At 45.3% G+C, this 18,554-nt stretch overlaps 1 protein-coding gene across 3 annotated transcripts in view; it reads right to left on the bottom strand.

Moving 5' to 3' along the window:
* Nucleotides 1-18,554, bottom strand: part of MCF2 (MCF.2 cell line derived transforming sequence) — an 830,978-nt gene that overhangs the window by 304,454 nt on the left and 507,970 nt on the right. For all 3 annotated transcript variants that reach the window (XM_085607961.1, XM_085607960.1, XM_085607962.1), the window contains 2 exons: nt 16,844-17,015; nt 11,250-11,338 (listed from right to left, as the gene is read on the bottom strand). In XM_085607961.1, the coding sequence (XP_085464087.1) occupies nt 11,250-11,338; nt 16,844-17,015 (261 nt within the window). The remainder of the gene's footprint in view (nt 1-11,249; nt 11,339-16,843; nt 17,016-18,554) is intronic.

Raw genomic sequence — 18,554 nt, 5'->3', positions numbered from 1 at the left:
TCTGGAAGTCTTAGGTTCAAGTAAGAAAGCAGGCTTCCAGAAGCAGGGCAGTCCTCTTGATGCAGCAGAGCAGTCCTCTGAAGTGAAAAGCAGGCTACAGGCAGCAAGGCAGTGCTCTGAGAAACCTTCCATAGGTCTAGAAGTGAACTGAATAATGGGTCTCAGGGTCCTAATTTTTTTCCTGGTGCCAGCCTTGAAATGGAAGAAACGTCTGGAGTTTACCCTCACCGAAGTATCTGGAATTTCCTGCTTCCCTGCCCAGGTCACCGTCTGTCTGCAGTCTCTATCCTAGTGTGAAGTTCTTTGTGTGTGAGCTGAGGCAGGGTCTTTGAAGTGCAAGTGGGGCTGTGCACAGCTCTGCCCCCTCATTCTACTTGAATGACTTATCCGGACAACACCCTGTCCCTCTATAATGTGGCTGTCTGGGAGTAATATAAAATGCAGACATTCTAAATATGGCATTTTCAGCATCGTGACTTAAATTAAAATCCGACTTTACCATGAAAGATTACATTTCCTTATACACCAAACATGACATTTCTACCTGCTGCCAAACAAATGTTATCACTTATTAAATGTAATAAGGTAACCCAGTGTTATCCTGTGGGAGAGGCAAGCCTCACAGTAGTGAAAAACTAATTTGGGATTTTTTCACTATCCAGAAATGCCAAACTTAAAAGTATATGTCCAACTTTTTAAATACAATGCAACCTGTCCTATGGGTGGATTAGAGCCTACCTTAGGGGTGACATATATCATAAAAAGGGAATTTAGGCCTGGCAAGAGGTTTATTTGCCAAGTCAAATTGGCAGTTTGAAATCCATTAGGGATGATGCATACCCTATTCTAAATGCTTCATCAGCAACAAACACAATGTCTTCACACGAATGATGTAACGAGTTCATGATATAAAAAGGAAACACAGCCAACTAAAATAAAATGTGTTTATTGAAACTTCGCTTTTGAAGCTTGATTAAAGTCTATCTGACAGTCCAACTGGACAAAGGCAGTGCATTTGAGGGGCACTTCCCAACGGGGAAGTGCAACAGCGTGCATTTCATTTTCACGTCCCAAGCTCAGAGAGCGATACCTCTTTGCACACCCATAAAATCATCCAACTGGTTTCACAAAGTGTTATCAAATCCCAGATTAAAATGGAGTGCGGGATCCATACCCTTGTGTGTTAATCAGGGCATCAAAGCATTAACACGCCTTATGTGACCCATTTGTGACAAAATGTAGGCATTCCGGGGACGTGCTGTTTATGACTGACTTTATGGTCCATCCCTGAAATATATTGGGCATACTTGGAAACATACTGGCTAACATTTACATGGCCACTTATCCATGACAGATTGTGTACATTCCTAGTGACATTCTAGGTAAAACTAATAAGAAAAGCCATGATCTACTGTGCTGACTAATCTGCAGGCTAGTTCAATTTAAAATACTCCAGAGGGTTTACTATACACAAACATTCCTGTACATTGGAAGAGCGGAGTCCCTGCGATGCAGGAGGGGCTGCGGGAACGAGGGGGGCCTTTATTCATATCCTGTGGGACTGCCCCTTGATACAGGGATACTGGGCAAAGGTGACGGCGACAATGGTCAGGGTAGTAGCGATGGAAGTCCCGAAAGATGCCAAATGGCTACATCTGGGAATGAAGGGGGAGCAGGATTGGCCTGGAAATACAGAAACTTGGCTGAAACTGGTAGCAGGAGTTGCCAAGCACAATATAGCGAGGGGTTGGGGATCCACTGCTATGTATGTAGACATTGACTGGGAGAAGGACCTAGACTGGTGCCAAAGGGTGGAACGTGAGGTCTACAAAATGAGAGGGTGCCCCAAAAAATAGGAAAAAGTGTGGAGGGCCTGGAGAGTGTACAGAGGGTAAGGATGTTTGGAGAACTGTGGGAGGGATTATAGGCTAGGGTAGGGTTAGGAGGAGGTACAGAAAAAGTACAGTTGTGTTTGGCCGTAAAAGTGCTGTATCTAAGATCATACACAGTGCAGAGGAGCGAGGTGCTATGTTGGGGCCCATTGTATAAGCATTGTTAATCCAAAATGTAATTGTCATGTGATGTTTCGAAGCCTGAGTTCTGATTTAATATAAAGATTTTTGAATAAATAAAATACTGTGCTGACTAATCTGAAAAGAAGGACCAACGTTGAAATATTGAAGACATACTAGTGGATATATTGGCTAACCTTGACATGGTGACCCATCACTGACATATTTCTGGGCATTGATGGCCCATCAGCGACATGTTTCTGGGCACTCTTAGTGATATGCTGGCTATCCTTGCATAACGTTTGCTTATCTGTAACATATTTGCTCCAGTGTTTAATTTGAACTCCATGGTTGAAGGTGAGGCCCACCGGCTCACATTTTTCGGGGGACCAGTACCTAATTTCAATTGTCAAACTTTGACACAGAATAACAGAGAGAAAAGGATGAAAAAGGTGGACAAGAATGATGAAAAAGCAGTGACAACGGTAGAAAACAGAGATAAAAAATATCCTGCAATCTTTTGAGATGTTACTAGCACATCACCATACATTTCATTAGTGCTCCTTCAGAATTCAAGAACTTTTACCCAATATAGCCGAAAATTGTGTATGAATTGCAAACTTTGGCATAGGTTTTAAAATGTTTCCAGCCCCTCGTATTCACCTACAAAGATCCTGGACTCACTTGCTTCTTTTAATGGCATGCTCAATTCAATGCCAGGGAGGAATTTACGCCACACCATTTTCAAAGCTCACTAGCCTCCACTGAGGCCACTTATTTGAATGAAAATGTTCTGCATGTACTTTCCTTCCCTTGCCCAGTCCCTCTCACTCCAAATATAACCATTGTAATGTAATGGGTTCTTGTTTCAGAGGATTGCAATACAAATTTCACTTTGCACCAGCCCTCCTGTGTCTGGTGACACTGGTGTAAACTTCATAACATTCAGAGTTATGAATTTGTAGGTGGAGTGCTTAGAAAACAGCAAAGACATTTATTCTTCTTGGTCTGCTGTCCAATTCCTGGAGCTGGTGCATACAGCCTGCATTTTCCGTCACTGCAATGCAAAGTTCATTTTGCTTTAACATTCTAATGTTCAGGAACCTTCCCCTTTTAACCTAAAGTCTCTATACAGTTGGAAACATTTGTTTAAGCACCGAAACTGGAATACACTACTCCAGAGGACAGTCAAGGTCTGCTGTGAGCACATCTTCAACAGACGTGGACTCCTTCCCGAGTTTGCATGTGCCCAAGACAGGGCACAGCAAGGAGGGACAGAGTCACGGTTTGAGACCACACCTCTGTCACTGATAGTGAACAAACCTGAATTTGAGTGGGTCAGGCATTATCCTAGAGAAGAGTGGAGTGTGTGACTACATTATCCTGCAGGGGGATGCACGCGCAGGTCTCTGGGAGACCAATAGGTGCCTGCCTATTTCTTGGCTTGGTAGTGTGCCTCCCCAAACCCTATTTGCCCCCGTGCCCACATCTGTAATATAGTGAAGGTGAAGGGGCATGCATAGGCTCTCATTTCCATGACTGCAAATCCGGGACTAAAAACATGTACCTACCCAGAGTATATCACAGAAATCGCCACATCAGTCTTTGTAACCCCTACCTACTGTAATACCAAAGTGCCTCAGGGTCACCAAATAACCAGCTTAAATGACTGTTGCGGCCTCAACGCACTTTTGTAATATGGATAGCAATGGATCCATGGCACATTTTTAGGATAACCTCTATGTAAATGAGTTCTATTTGGATTAACTGTATACAAATGATCGTATATGACTATGCTGAAAGTCCCGCATTGGTCAAACCTATTGGACATCTGTTGCACACTCCTTTCCCAAAGCAAGGCATCAGTCTTCTGGGGCTGAAAATACGGTTTAAAAAAAAATATTTGTATTCAAATATGGTAACACCTACAGCGCCATCTGTACATTGCCTTGTGAATACATGCAGAAGAAAGGAAAGGAAGGTCTTATCTATAAGGCTGAGGAAATAATTTGGGTGTGAACTTCATCCATGACCTGCTGGTCAGGAAAGTGGACATATTTAAAAAAAAAAAAGTGAAATATAGCAGAATAGACAAGACAAAAGAAATAAGACCGGAAATAAAGGGATATATGTCTTTAAAAAACAGATAGATTTTTTCAGCTCAAGTTCATTTTTCTTTGATACCAAGCTTTCTCCAGGTCTCATGTTTCCCCTGAATTTTAATGGGCTATTTGTACACTTATTAAGCAGGAAAGACCATTAAACAACATATGAAGCTCGTTGTGCATTCAAGATATAATGTTACCTTGGGGGGGCGCTAGAGGGCGCACTGCGACATGGCCGCCTTTTGAGACGGCTCCGCCGGTCAGGCCAGAAATGCGGGAATAAACATCTACAGCGGGCTTGCAACTCCCCGCAACCGACAAAATCTACAATCGGAACACTTAGGCTTTGCGATATGAGTGGCGGGAAGCGGTCCATGAGCCACTAAAGATGACAAATCGTAAAAATCAGCTAAGACTGAGCGGCGGACGGGTGCGAACAAGATGGCGGCGCCCTGTGAGATACAACAGTCCGAAGAGCGGAGGTAGCGGAAAGTGACCGTGGGACGCAACGAGGTGCTCTACCGCCCTGCCTAAACTGTGCCTGGGAGACAGTTGGATATGTTGCACTGCGGATACCGGCTGGTAGCCCTGACTGCGGTGTGAACGCTACGTGCTGGGCGCCGTCCCATCTGACAGCCCAACATGGAGGTCGGACCTCATGGTGACGACTGCTAACGCGGAGGGAGCGGCCTGGTGGTGGAACCGGCAGACTGCGGTCGGACTGTGGCTGGAGCCGTGATTTATCTGCCCGCACTGTAGCGGTAAGCGCCATCCCCGTGGAAGACACACATGCTGGGGTGAGAACTGCGCGAGGTGCCTTATGCCTCCCAATTGCGGGACACCTTTTGGCACTGCTGGGGAGCCTGGAGCCGTCCCCCCTCACACACGCTGGAATGGGGGAACAGGCTGCGGGGCCCGGGCGAGATGCAAAGAGTAGCTGGCGGGACCCATTGTGTAATAGCCTGGAGGCTTTCCTGGGCTCTGTGACCCGAGGGGTATGATCGATGGGGGCGCGACTCAGGTTCCACCGTGCATGATGATGTTCTGGAGGATCAGTTGCGGAGTGACCGCGTGATTGCCCCTCGGTTTGGCCACTACAAAGATGTGTTGCCCTAACTAAGCGTGGAGGGTGAATATCACGGCCTATCGCACGCCGCCTCCCCCGCTGGATGCCTGAACACTATCAGAGGCCGAGTCGGATGATTGAGGATGGGGGACGGTGCATGCTGAGCTGGTCATCGCGCTCAGAGTAGGGAGCTGTGTTCCATGATATCTGCGTTGGGCTACACTACTGATTCAGCTTATCTCCTGTTCACGGGCTTTTCACAGCACGAACATGGGGAAGGCGGACAAGATGCAAACCAAACTCCCCTTTGAAGCAAAAAAACATGCTAAGGGTGCGACGGCGCCGCCGGACACTGAACATCAATCTGACACCGAGGTATCTACTGGCATGGAGGGTGTCCTGCAGGCCATACAGCGCAGCTTGCAGGATATCAATGGCAAGCTGGACACGATTACATCGCAGGTTGACAATATGGCGGCCAAGCTGGACATGCACGGAGAGCGCCTTGTAGAAGGGGAAACTCGTATCTCGGCAGTGGAGGATGAGTCGCATGGCACAACGCGGAAGTGCGCGGAAATGGAGAGGCTACTGGAAGTTATCAAAAATAAAGAGGAAGATTTAGAAGTGAGATCCAGACGCAATAATGTACGAATCGCGGGAGTTCCGGAATCCACGAACACAGGTCGTATGGAAACCTATATTGAGGAACTACTTCGCAATGTATTTGGTACGGAAAATCTCTCTGCCATTTTTGTGATCGAACGTGCGCACAGATCCCTTGCTCCGCGGCCGAAGCCTGGTGCCGCTCCGCGACCAATAATTGCCCGTGTCCTTAATTACAGAGACCGCGATACTATCTTAAGGCTGGCTCGTGAGAAACGGCAGATCAATTACCAGGGAAATGCCCTGGAATTCTACCCAGATTTCACCATGTCAGTTCAGCTGGCGAGAAAAGAATTTAATCCAGCAAAACAGAAACTGCGTGAATTAAAAATTGAATACGCCAGGCTTTATCCGGCACGGCTAAGGGTGATGTATGAGGGCCGTTCAACCATCCTCCAGACACCAAAAGCAGCACAGGAATTTCTTAAGAAACTCAGCGCCAGGCGAAGAGAGCTGTGGCAGTTGGAACAAGATAAAGACCAGGACTAGCTGCGGACATGCGGTGCGAAGGACCTCAAACATATGACATCGCGAACTGGTAAGATCTATATATGCCACATTTTACGGGGCTGGACCGTTGATGTCCCAGGCGGCCTGGCGGCCGCAGTATCGCAGTGCGTTAGGGACAATGGCGAACTGTAGCAAGTGGCCTATCACTAGTCCGGCCGGAACTGCCCTGAACTTTTGAAACGATAGTGCGCCATCTGCCAGTTATATGTAGGAAGTGGCCCGAGGGGGCACTGCTGCTGCCGGGTGAATGTCGTCTTTGGGCCCCACAGGTTTGCTTCACCCGGGACAGTAAGAGGAGAGGCGGATGGCCATCTGATTGGGCTGCCTGGTTACTACTCCCGTGTTATGGGTGGCGATCAGACCGGCACCTGCACCTTTGTGCATACGGGGGGCATTCAGCGAGCTGTGACATTGGATCTGAACTGGGTGTCTGGATTCTGGTGGTGGTAGCGTGTTATAACTATATAGTCAAACTGTCATGGCTGCTGCTGCGGACTGTCTGAAACATGTGGACACAGGATGGTCTTGGTGTTGTATTGTATTTTGAACAATGTGTGGGGTCAAATGCAGGTCAGTTAGATAACCTGGTGGTTGCGGGTTGGGAGGGAGTCTGCAACAACCACATATGCCTGACCACATCCATTACGATGGATGGAGTTGTGTCCTCTCGGTGGCCCCCTATGCGGGTGCTCCCCAACTTCAGCTGAGTTATGGTACGGTTTTCTTATGGGAGATGTCTTTGGCATGGTTGGGATGCTAAAGTGGGTGGTGGGTGGGTGGATTGGTGTTGGGGAATGTTGTGCAGGCTTGAGTACTTGAGAAACATTGCTAAGTCCCAGATCCGCATGCAGATACATGAAACCATGGTGCTGCTTTTATCAATGAGCTATAGCGCAGACTGCAAACTAGTTAATAGATTTAATCGGCTGTTGATGACTGATGTGAAATCACGACCCAAACACTTAAACCTATTAACCTGGAATATTAGCGGTCTCAATAACCCTAAAAAAATCAGGCAGGTATTTGCATATCTAGACAGACACCAGATTGATATCGCCCTCCTGCAGGAAACACACCTCACACCTACCTCTAAAGTACAGTTAGGGCGCAGATGGGCGGAGATTACACGCTGTTCGTCATATTCATTGTACTCTAGAGGGGTTATTATAATGGTTAAAAAGGGATTGCAATTCAATATAGACGCTACCATGGCAGACGAAATTGGGCTTTCGGTTCTAATCACGGGAACGATACGGGGGCAGAGAATTGCTATACTCAATACATATGGTCCAAATATTGATGACCCTGAATTCTACCACAAGGTATGGCGCACACTTAGTGAACTGCCAGACATTCCGGTAATCTGGGGGGCGATTTTAATATTGCGATGCATGACACACTAGACAGGTCAGGTACGTCGACTGAACCTCATAAAAGGGCCATGAGCAAAGTGCGAGATATTATGACTGATAGGCATCTTAAGGATATCTGGAGAACACAGCACCCCACAGGTATGGAAGCCACACACGTATCAGCTGCACATGGTAGCTGGTCGCGAATTGACTATTGGTTGGGCTCGGAGGAGATGTTGCTGTGGACGGAATCCATAAAACATCTCCCCAGAACGTTGTCGGACCACAACCCGGTATTCTTGTCCTTAGCTCTGCCGTATTACACGCCACCTCCATATAGCTGGAGGTTTAATGCCAAAGCTCTGTTAGATACTGCATATACGGATACTATAAGCCAAACCATTAAGGAGTACTTTGACCTTAATGCAACTTCTACGGATGACCCTGGCTTACTATGGGAAGCCTTTAAGGCCACTATTCGGGGTATTTGCATAAGCACCAATGCGGGCATCCTCAAAGATATAAGACAGCAGCTCACTATACGAGAAAGTAAGCTACGAGCCCTGGAAAATGATAATGAGCGTACACATGATACGAAGTTGCTGGGAGACATTAGGACAATACTGTCTGAATATCAAACTTATGCAGAGAATGAACTCAAGTACATTGGTAAGCGCCAAGAAGCGAGAACATATGGTGAGAGCGGTAGGCCTGGTAGAAGCTTGGCAGCTAAAATATGCTCCGGCCGTGCGCCGCAGACGGTCCAAGCGGTCAGGGATGCTACAGGGGAGTTGAGGTATGATACGCACAGTATACTAAAAGAATTCATGTGCACATATGAAGCATTATATGCTTCGCACTCCACGGCGTCGCCTGAAGAGATAATGGGTTATCTAGCTGATATCGCAATAGCATGGCTGTCGGATGCACAGAGAGAATACTTGTCTATGCCTATTACAGAGGAAGAGGTTACGGAAGTCATTAAATCTCTGCCAAATGGGAAAGCACCGGGCCCCGATGGGTTCACGTGTGAATTTTATAAGACATTTGTGGATCAGTTGGCACCTCATTTGGTAGAGATGTATGGAGATGCCCACGAAAAGCAGAGACTGCCGCCAACATTACGAGAGGCCATGATTATCACCCTATTGAAACCAAACAAAGATCCTGAATACTGTGATTCGTATAGGCCACTGTCCCTAATTAATGTAGACACCAAGATACTGGCCAAGCTCATTGCCACTCGGTTGCAACCACTAATGACCAATTCGATATTGCCGGACCAATCAGGGTTTATCCCATCCAGGTCTACAGCTCATAACACTAGGACACTATTTGCTTTATTGCACTATCTAACTCCCAACACTAAAGCAGCTGCTGCACTGCTAGATGCTGCCAAAGCATTTGATTCTATTGAATGGCCATATTTACAAACAATTCTACAGCGAATGGGGTTTCCTCCTATTTTCCTTCAGGGGATACAATTACTATACACGGCGCCAACGGCGCGTATAAGGGTTAACAAATACATATCTGAACCTATACGTATCTCGAGGGGGACGAGGCAGGGATGCCCGCTATCGCCCCTGGTATTTGCAATAGCGTTAGAGCCATTGGCTTGTAAAATTAGACAAAAACACCACTACTCGGCGCTTCAATTCCCGCAAAGACCCTTACATATTTCGTTATATGAAGACGACATGATGTTATATGTGCGTGACCTGGAGAACCATTTGAATCCTTTACTGAGGGAATATATCAAATTTGGGCAGCAATCGGGCCTCAAAATAAACTGGTCTAAATCCCTGATCATACCGCTAACAGACACCACCAGCCCGTGCGCTCTGGAATACCCATTAGAGTGGCAATCGGAACCTGTAAAATATTTGGGTGCCTGGTATCACCGTGACCCTGAACTTGTAATTCGTACGAATTACGGCAGAGCGATTGGGGCATTAGACGAAAAGATAGGGCGCTGGATTCAATTGCCATTATCCTTGGCAGACTGACTAGCCATAGTAAAGATGGTTATCCTACCTAAATTATTGTATCTATTTAACAATATTCCGATCCAGCCTCCACCAACAGTTTTTCGCAGGATCTCCACTATGGTTCTTCGCTTGATCTGGGCGGGTAAACAAGCCCGGATCGAACTGCGCGCTCTCCCACTGCCTTACTCGCGGGGAGGGTTTAGGGTTCCGAACTTTTTACTTTATTATCTCTGTGCCCAAGCGCAATATGCACATGTTTGGTATCATCCAATCCCATATCTTACGCATGCGGCGATTGAAGAAGGAGACGCACACCCGACTCCACTAAGGGCTATCCTAACCCACCAGAGGCCCCCGCTGCACAACCACGATATCAATACTATTGATACGACGAATAATGCTTGGCGAACTATGGGTAGAAAAGCGCGTAAGTTGCCACTGTATGCTCCGGCGCTGCCAATACACCATCACCCTGAGATATCTGTTACCCAGGAAGAAGTGGGCATGGGACTGCTCAGACAGGTGGGCTTTGACACCATGGGAGATTTATACGAACAGGGGTTCTTTAAACCACTTGCAGAGCTGTCATTCATAAGTAATCAAATGTTACTATTCCAGTTTACGTATCACCGGCTACAGGGAGCGCTGAAGGCGTTATAGCCGACACACCCTGCGGAGCCACCGCAGCTGACTACTCTACAGTTACTGATCACGACCCCCACTGATAAGCGACTGGTATCCAGACTATATGCAACACTACAGGAAGACATAGCAGACAATACACATAAAGCGATGGGCACATGGAGTAGTGTCCTAGAGGATCCGCTGACAGTGGAGGAATGGGCCATTGCTTGCTCTCTTGCCGGTCTGTTGACACTGAATGGAAATCTGCGTATGTTACACTATAAATACCTCCACCAGTCCTACTACACTCCAGCGAGGCTTTATAGATATGGTCTGCGGGCAGACTCCAAATGTTGTCGCTGTAATGCGGAAGTTGCAGATTTCATACATCTGGCATGGTATTGCGATGCAGTGGCTGGGTACTGGGCAAGAGTGATACAGATGGTGGGGACAATGGTGGGCGTAAACATTGCTTGCACTATGCGTACATGTCGGCTGGGCCTGCTGCCTGAAATACGGGCAAATAAGCGTAAGTTCTGTATGGTTGCGTTGCTCCTGGCTAAGCGGAGAATATCGTTATGCTGGGGCAGCAAGAGAGCTCCAAAGGTTAAGCAATGGATTCAAGACTTGACGTATTGCAAAGACACCTTGCAAACATATGAGGAAGAACTACCACTGGGTTCTAAGCCTAGAGACTACTGGCAGCATTTGGTTCAATACTTACAAACATACCAGGTAGAGTAAATATGATTAACAGTTGCACTGTACATGATGAGAGTCCCAGTAACATGGTTAAATTATCAACAATGGATGAAGAATGTTGTTGTACCATGGCCTGTAAGTTACATATATGTTGACTCTGTATGTTTTTTATTGTTGAAACATGCTAATGAAAAAAAAAAAATGAAAAAAAGATATAATGTTACCTTACGCGAACCCTGTGTTTTTCTTGTAGCTTTTTTCCCAGGTAGCGTAATGTCAAAGGAGAACTTCAAACTTGAATTAAAGTCCACACCTTTAGAAGAAAACCCACAATAAGACATAAGGTATAAGATGCAAAATACATGTTAAAATGTGAATTCCAAGCGGATGAATGAATCATGTTGTATCAAACTACACAATCAAAATTGTGAATTATTAGGAAAGCCCAGTTCTAAGCAATGGATGAAAGAAAACACATTTTGTCATTCAAGCACATAAACTATACCTATACATATAGTTTTTTCCATTTGACAATTATAGCCTATAATTGATAATGTTTCTGATTACTCGTTTAATTGTAGGCTTAGTTTTGAGAAAACACAAATCTCTGAAAATTTGAAGGTAAACCTGGTTACTTTTTTATTTACCAGTAATATACCACCGCAAAAACTGCTGAGGAATTTTTTGGGGCTGAAAAGTTTCTGGAGAGAAACAATATTGAGGGCTTCACATTTCATTGTATATAGAATCTACCACTGTGTCATGAAGTCTTTAACAGAATCCCCGAATGACACCTAGATGTCTTGCAGAGTCATGGAAAGCCAGCCTCCTAACCATCTCCACATGCCACTGGCCTGCCATACATTCGATCTGGTTACACTGTCCTTTATGTGCCTGTTTGTCAGGTGAAAATATCTTATATCCGCAAAAAAGTAGCATCAAACACTTTTAAAAACATAACAAAAAATGCATGAAAAAGGTAATCGCAACTGTGTTAAAAATCACCAAAGTTCAGGTATTTGTATTAAGTTAGATTTTGTTGAATCTACAATATAGCGGTTACACAAATGCATACACCCTCCATTTAATCTCGGTTTTCCCTTGCCTATACTCCTGTGTGCCTACTAGCGTAGGCACTTGCCGAAAGATACCTGTACTGTGGCAGTACCGAGTTTGTCTTGTAGGTAGGTGTCTTCATGTCGAAGCACACAAACTACTGTTTCAATGAAAAGCGGCTCATTTGTTGTTGCTGCTATACGTCCACTCCTGCATCTTTATCTTGGAACACTACTATCGTGTTTGCACCCAAGGGGGATTCTAGTGCATCTGCTCACAATGCTTTCTACCAATCTATGAATACCTGTATCGTCTAGTCTCACTAAAGGGTAAAAAGGTGTGGGGGGTGGCCCATTCGCCTTTATGGACCGGCCGCAGCTGCCGATAACAAAAGAATGAGTGAGAGCATGGCAATACATTCATTTCTATTTTTCTGTCTTTGATTTCTGTTGTGCACGTGTTAGTTTGTGTCCATTGATCTCTATAGAATAGAGTTCGATCAATTTGTCAAAGGGCATGGGATCTTAATCGTTGTCTGCGGGCATTGGTTGGAAAAGAAGTTGGGATGTTACCTAACATAATCAAAAAATATACAATTATTACCTGATCAAAAGAATCAATGACTTTATATGGTGAAAGGGTAAGTGATAACTTCCACAATTGACATCTTCAACTTTTGTAATCCAAATGAGTAGAACCTGTTAGCCAAATTGTGTAATATAATGTGGTTAACATAACAATCCTATCCCTGCTCTTTGACGCTCCATGACGATTGAATCTAGGGCTGGGCTATGCAAAGTTGTCCTTTTTTACATTAGCTGTCATTCCAAGTGGTGAGTTTATCACCTTCTGTGGTATCCTCACTGGGTGATGTAATCTGTGGGGAATGTTGGAGAGTCATGTGGAATGGGGGCGTAAAATTAAGTTGGGAACAGATAATAAGAGTCGCCATTCCTCCCTGTTTCATGCTTCCTGTTTTATCTGTTATCTAATTTTGCAGAAATAAAGAACACTTTATACCTAGTACCTCAGCACTGAAATAAACTGTTTTTCCTTCCCTGGAGATGAGTGGCTAGCAGGAAGCAACATACCGGCATCAATGCACATCTAAAAGGTGAAGTGCAGAAGACTTGTGCAGGGTGGAAGCCGTTCTCTATGAGAGTCGTGCTATCTCTACAGTGAGTGGTGCTGGGAGCAGTGTAACTTGCATTTGGACCACATGAATACTTTTTTCCTGAGAGGAATTCCATTGACCCTTTAGTTTCGCAGGCACTAGGGCTAGCCACAAAACTGGGGCAGGTTTTTATCAGGACAAGTGGGGGAATGCTGAATGGTCGGAATTTTCTGGATCCCTGTGAATTCTGGACATTTATGCCCAGAAATGCAAGGACAATTTGTGATTTTATGCAAAGTTGGAGATTTGCATGGCACTGTGGGTAAGAAATGTGGTAGGATCTACACTAGCAAACCACTTTGAACTCCTCCTGGTGTCTAGTTTTCAGAAATGTCTGGGTTTGGTAGGTTTCCTCAGGTGACAGCCGAACCCAGGCCCAGTTAATACAGCTACTGCCTGTTAGAAATGGGGTTTCTGGTCAGCTAGGGTATACACCGCAGCAAGGCAGAACCCACCACTCTAGTCAGGGTAAGGGAGTTACACACCCAAGATAACTCCTGCTCGCCGCCTTGGTAGCTTAGCAGAGCAGTCCGGCTTATCACAGAGGCAACCCACACACCCACCAGTGACACACAAGGCACACCACAATTAGAGACTCCACACAAGGGTATATAAAAATATCCTTTGTATTACACATAAACACATACAAGACTATAAATCACTTCGTAGCATGTAAAACACATTCGCCCACATCACATAAATCACTGCAACACTAGGCACTTGTCATTAAGGTGCACATAAGGTCATGCACCATCATCCCTTTGCCCTGAGACAATTGTCATAATACATGTAATGCACTGAAGCAAGACTTGTAAGTTGCACATGTCAGAGGAGAACATCATTAAAGCAACAATCCTGCGTAATAGGCAGTTCCTGAACATAATACTTGGGGTTCTGGCCAGAAAAAGGCATACATCATAATGGTAGGGTCCAAAAAGGTAGCAGTTACCCCACACCTACTCCCTAGATACCGTTGTGCACAAATTACCATGTGGTATGTGAAAATATGCAGCCCCCGCTTCTTTTATAGGCGGTACATTAACTGCCAAATAGCATGAGCAGGATCGGGACCACCGTCGTGGATTACCACCCCGACTTGCTAACTGAGTCGGTTTGTCAAATGCCCCCCAAAGGTACGCAAGCAGCAGCTTCACACAATTGTTCAGTGCAGCTGCAGGTGAAGATGCCTGGACACGCAAGAGCCCTCTCCCGGTCTCCAACCCAAACCCAGCAATGCCCACCCACCTGTGAGGCAGTTGCCGTGATTACACAGAGGGGCAGCTGCTGCAGAATAACACAGCTGCAGCCGGTGAGGAGACCTCGCCTGGTCCATCCCTGGTGTATCCACTAGTAGACTCACCCGCAGCCCGTTGAGTCGGAATCCTTGGACTCCCCCGCGTGGTGAAACAGCAGGGTCTCAGTGGTTCCCTGCCTCAGCTCTGTCCCGCGATAAGCGATTGGAACTGGGCAGGGTTGCTTCTCCCTCTGTGTGCCTCGGGCGGCCTGGAAGGCGTTGCTGCTGCTAGGCAATGCTGGCCGGTCCCGGCACACCCGCCCAGCTGGAGAGCGGCCGCAATTCCCTCACTCAAGGGCAGAAAACCTCGCAGCTCTGCACAACGGGCTGTGGCGTGGCCACTGCCCACACTCTTCAAAAGGGGAAAGCTCCACAAGTCCTCATAAGTAGGCAAGAGGCAACAGGAAAACAAGGCACACAGCTGTTTTGCAAAAAGACCGCGTGAAAGCCCCAGGCCGGTGCAATTTAGCGAGCCAGCACCAGACCTCTCTTCAGATTGTGCCAAGTAAGGGGAAAAGCACACAGACTTTGCCGAATGAGGTATGAGCACCAGTAGCTTGTAAAATACGGTGCAGGTACTAGAACCTTCCCAATGAAAGCAAAAGCATGCAAAAGGAAGACTTTGATGTCCCTGAGTCTTCCACAACAGGCCCTTGGAGATTCCATTCACAAGCAGGATGCCACAGCAGTGCATGGCTAGGGCATGAGCTATTGTTACTTTAGAGCATGAGTTATAGTTACTAGAGATACCTTATAATTGGAGAATTTCAGTAATTTTGTTTACTAAAAATTGTATGGTTTCAACTCACATTTTCACCTAACTATAACGTCCCTTTTACCTTTGTTTTTTTCAGTGAATGACTACATGTTTTTTAAATACCTAACTATAACTGTCACTTCAACCTTTGTCTTTTTTCAGTGAATGTCAGCATTCTTTTAAAACTTAGAATAGTATGTCCATAGCCATGTGAGGTGTTGGTTTGAGCGCCCACCCCCCGTGGGTGCCCCCCACCTCAACTGCATCTATTGTGATGTTGTGTCCTGTGCTGTGTTCAGGCCCTGTGTCCAAATTCCTGCAGGTGCACCCCACCTCGCATGGCCTTCGACCACATATGGTATGGGGAGGGCGCACGGCTTGGCCAGCGGACAGGCCCTGTTCCCAACCCCTCCCAGGGAACTGTCCCACCGTGCATGGCCATTGGTCAAGTCCAGAGTGCAGCTGAAGGCAGGGCCTGGCCTAAGGCTAAGCCCAGTACCCAACCCACACAATCCCTGGGCAGGTAAAGAGAAGTCCGCTCACCTGCAGGAGCATTTTTAAATCAGCTGGCAGCAGACATTCCTTCACTGCCAATGCTGCTGTGGACCGGGAAGGCAAGTTAGCTCCCCCTCTGTGTGGCCAACCCGTTTGGGTGGCCACCCACCTTTATTTTTTTATCCAGGCACTCCTCTTGATCCACTATTTCACGACGACTCTACAAGTGGTCGCACTGAGCCCCGTAGCGATTCACAGATCCATGAAATGGCAAAAAAAGTATTCTTTCTTTTGAAAACAGTGGGGGTTCCTTTTTGATCCCCCCCCAACCCCATGAGCTAGGGGGTCAGCGTTCCGTCCTATATTTTCTTTCTAAACATTTTCTAGGACTAAAGGGCAGAGCCTCCTACTCCTAAAATGGCAGGCACATTTTCCTTGTCAGGCTCGTGGATTCACGTATCCATTGCAAATAGTTGCGGGTCAACCAACCAGAGTACAGCGGGATCTGCAGATCCTCCGCGATTGATCCGTTAATGAATGGTCTGCGGTATGAAATGTACAAAGTTTTTGAGCCATAATTTCTTAAAAACAACTAAAAAGATTTACACCAAATCAAAACACGCATTTTGGAACCCCCTTTTTTCTAAGCACCCCACTTTTTAGATAACCCCAAAACATTACAGAAAGGAACTGAGGTGGAAGAACTTTGCTTTCGTAAAGTTTTGTGAAGATTCATCTAATTGCGCCTTAATGGCGTTATAACAGGGACTACATCACTGAATATATCTCATTTAATGGTCTAGATATTTTTCCTTTTGATATATGAGAAATCTATTTCATGAAAGGAGAATATACAAGTTGATAACTGACTTGTATGTAGGGTGTCAACTTTATTAATTGAACATAAAAAGTAACTTGGAGTTCTGATGTGCACGTGCAGCATGAAGCTTTGAATAGATGTTTTTAAGCACTCATCAGAATAGTCCAAAATTACTCTTTACCTGGTTATCATTTACAGTAATAATGCAATTCCATTCCTTACCGTGCTTCGGAGAGAATAACGGAGACCTGGCTCTCGGTTGGTTTTCTGGTCGCGGTGCAACAAGCTGGACTGGCCTCACGTGTTTGTCTGCCTGCCTTTTCAGAAAAGCCTGCCGATTCTCAAACATACCTCGGACATTTTCAAGTTTAATGTAAACGGTTTGAATTTGAGCCTGTAGATATATAAAAATAAGAATTAAACCTCATTGTATAAGGTCCCAAAAATAAAAATTGCTAAAATGTAAATACTTTAAATACAACCAGCCTCACAAACATGGTATTAGTGTTTAAATAACCATACTAAACTAGGACCAGAAAGTAGGCAAGTAATAAAACTGACAGCAAAAAGTTATACATTGACCGCAAATACTCTCAAAACGAGCCAGCCCCTCGAGCTCAACTTTTAGCAGGCAGAAGGCTACAAATGGCTCCAATATTAAGGGCTGGATAGCATGGCTAGTAAGAGACACAACTGCATTCCTTTTATTGCTTACACCAAATGTTGTTAACTGTGATCACAAAGCAGTGACTGAGTAGTTACTAACTTGAAGATTCTTTAAATAGAGAGGGGGTGCTCCAACGATGTGGTTACAGGTGACCATTATGTTTTATAAATTAGAAAGAAGCTGCATATAGAAGATTCACACTGCAGCATTGCTCTCCACTAGACGCACCACATCATAGGAACTTCTCTTGTGGGTCAATGATCCCGGCAATGAATTAAAGGAGAAGGCAAGGAAGAGGAATACCAGCACTTCTTCCAAAGCAGCCCTTTTGGTGAAGGAGATTGGAAGTGAAAGGAGACTCTGAAGAGGAAGCGCCCAGCAGAAGAAATAGACTTTGGAACTTGAGAGTGCTGCCCAAGGGATACAACTGGCAAGCAGGTTGAAAGAAAATAAGCACTTCATGCAGATGGGGTGTTATGGAGAGGGAGGTGGATACACATGATGAGAAAAAAAGGGCAGAGTTGGGAATTTACAACGGGTTGGTCAGCAATGATGGCTGTGAGGTGGAGGACCTTCCAGCACTCAACTGGTCTAGAACTGTATTTGTGTGGTAGACTGTCAACAAATAAGGAATTAACGGTTGTAGGGCCTGGAAATTAATATTTTTGATGTCAAATTGATATTAATTTGGTACCAACTGGTGAAAAAAGAGTCTGCAAAATTATACAAAAGAGAGCATGAGCAAGAGTCTTCAAGAAAATCTGAAGATTGTAATTCTTTATTATTAATTCAGGGCCTAAACAAGTGTAATTGATTTAATGGGTAAAAAGTATTTGAGAAGAACCTCGACTGAGGATATAGTAAAAAGTAGAAAGGAAAAAAGGTATTTTTTCAAAGACTGTGACTTTTAGGTCAAATGTGGGGGAGCTTTTCATTTTATAGTACTTCATCCTAAACCCAATATCATTCAAACGTGAATGTGTGTATATCCATGCCTTTAATGATATCATTGCTTTCATCATATATGTTAGACCTGACATCCTTGATGTGGTCTTCCTCCAAACGTTTTGCCTTCACCCCTCCAGTAGGACTTTGTGTACTTTACCACTGCTAACCAGTGCTAAAGTGCTTTAAACATGCTTAAATTGGCTTGCGCCTGATAAACACATTTAATTTACAATTAAGTCCTCAATATATATTTCTACATGTACCCAGGGCCTGCAAATTAAATCCTACTCGTGGGCCTACAGCACTCATTGTGCCACC

This window comes from Triturus cristatus, chromosome 5_2 (assembly GCF_964204655.1).
Source record: "Triturus cristatus chromosome 5_2, aTriCri1.1, whole genome shotgun sequence".
NCBI classification, from domain to species: Eukaryota; Metazoa; Chordata; class Amphibia; order Caudata; family Salamandridae; genus Triturus; species Triturus cristatus.
This window is presented reverse-complemented; position numbering and strand designations above follow the sequence as displayed.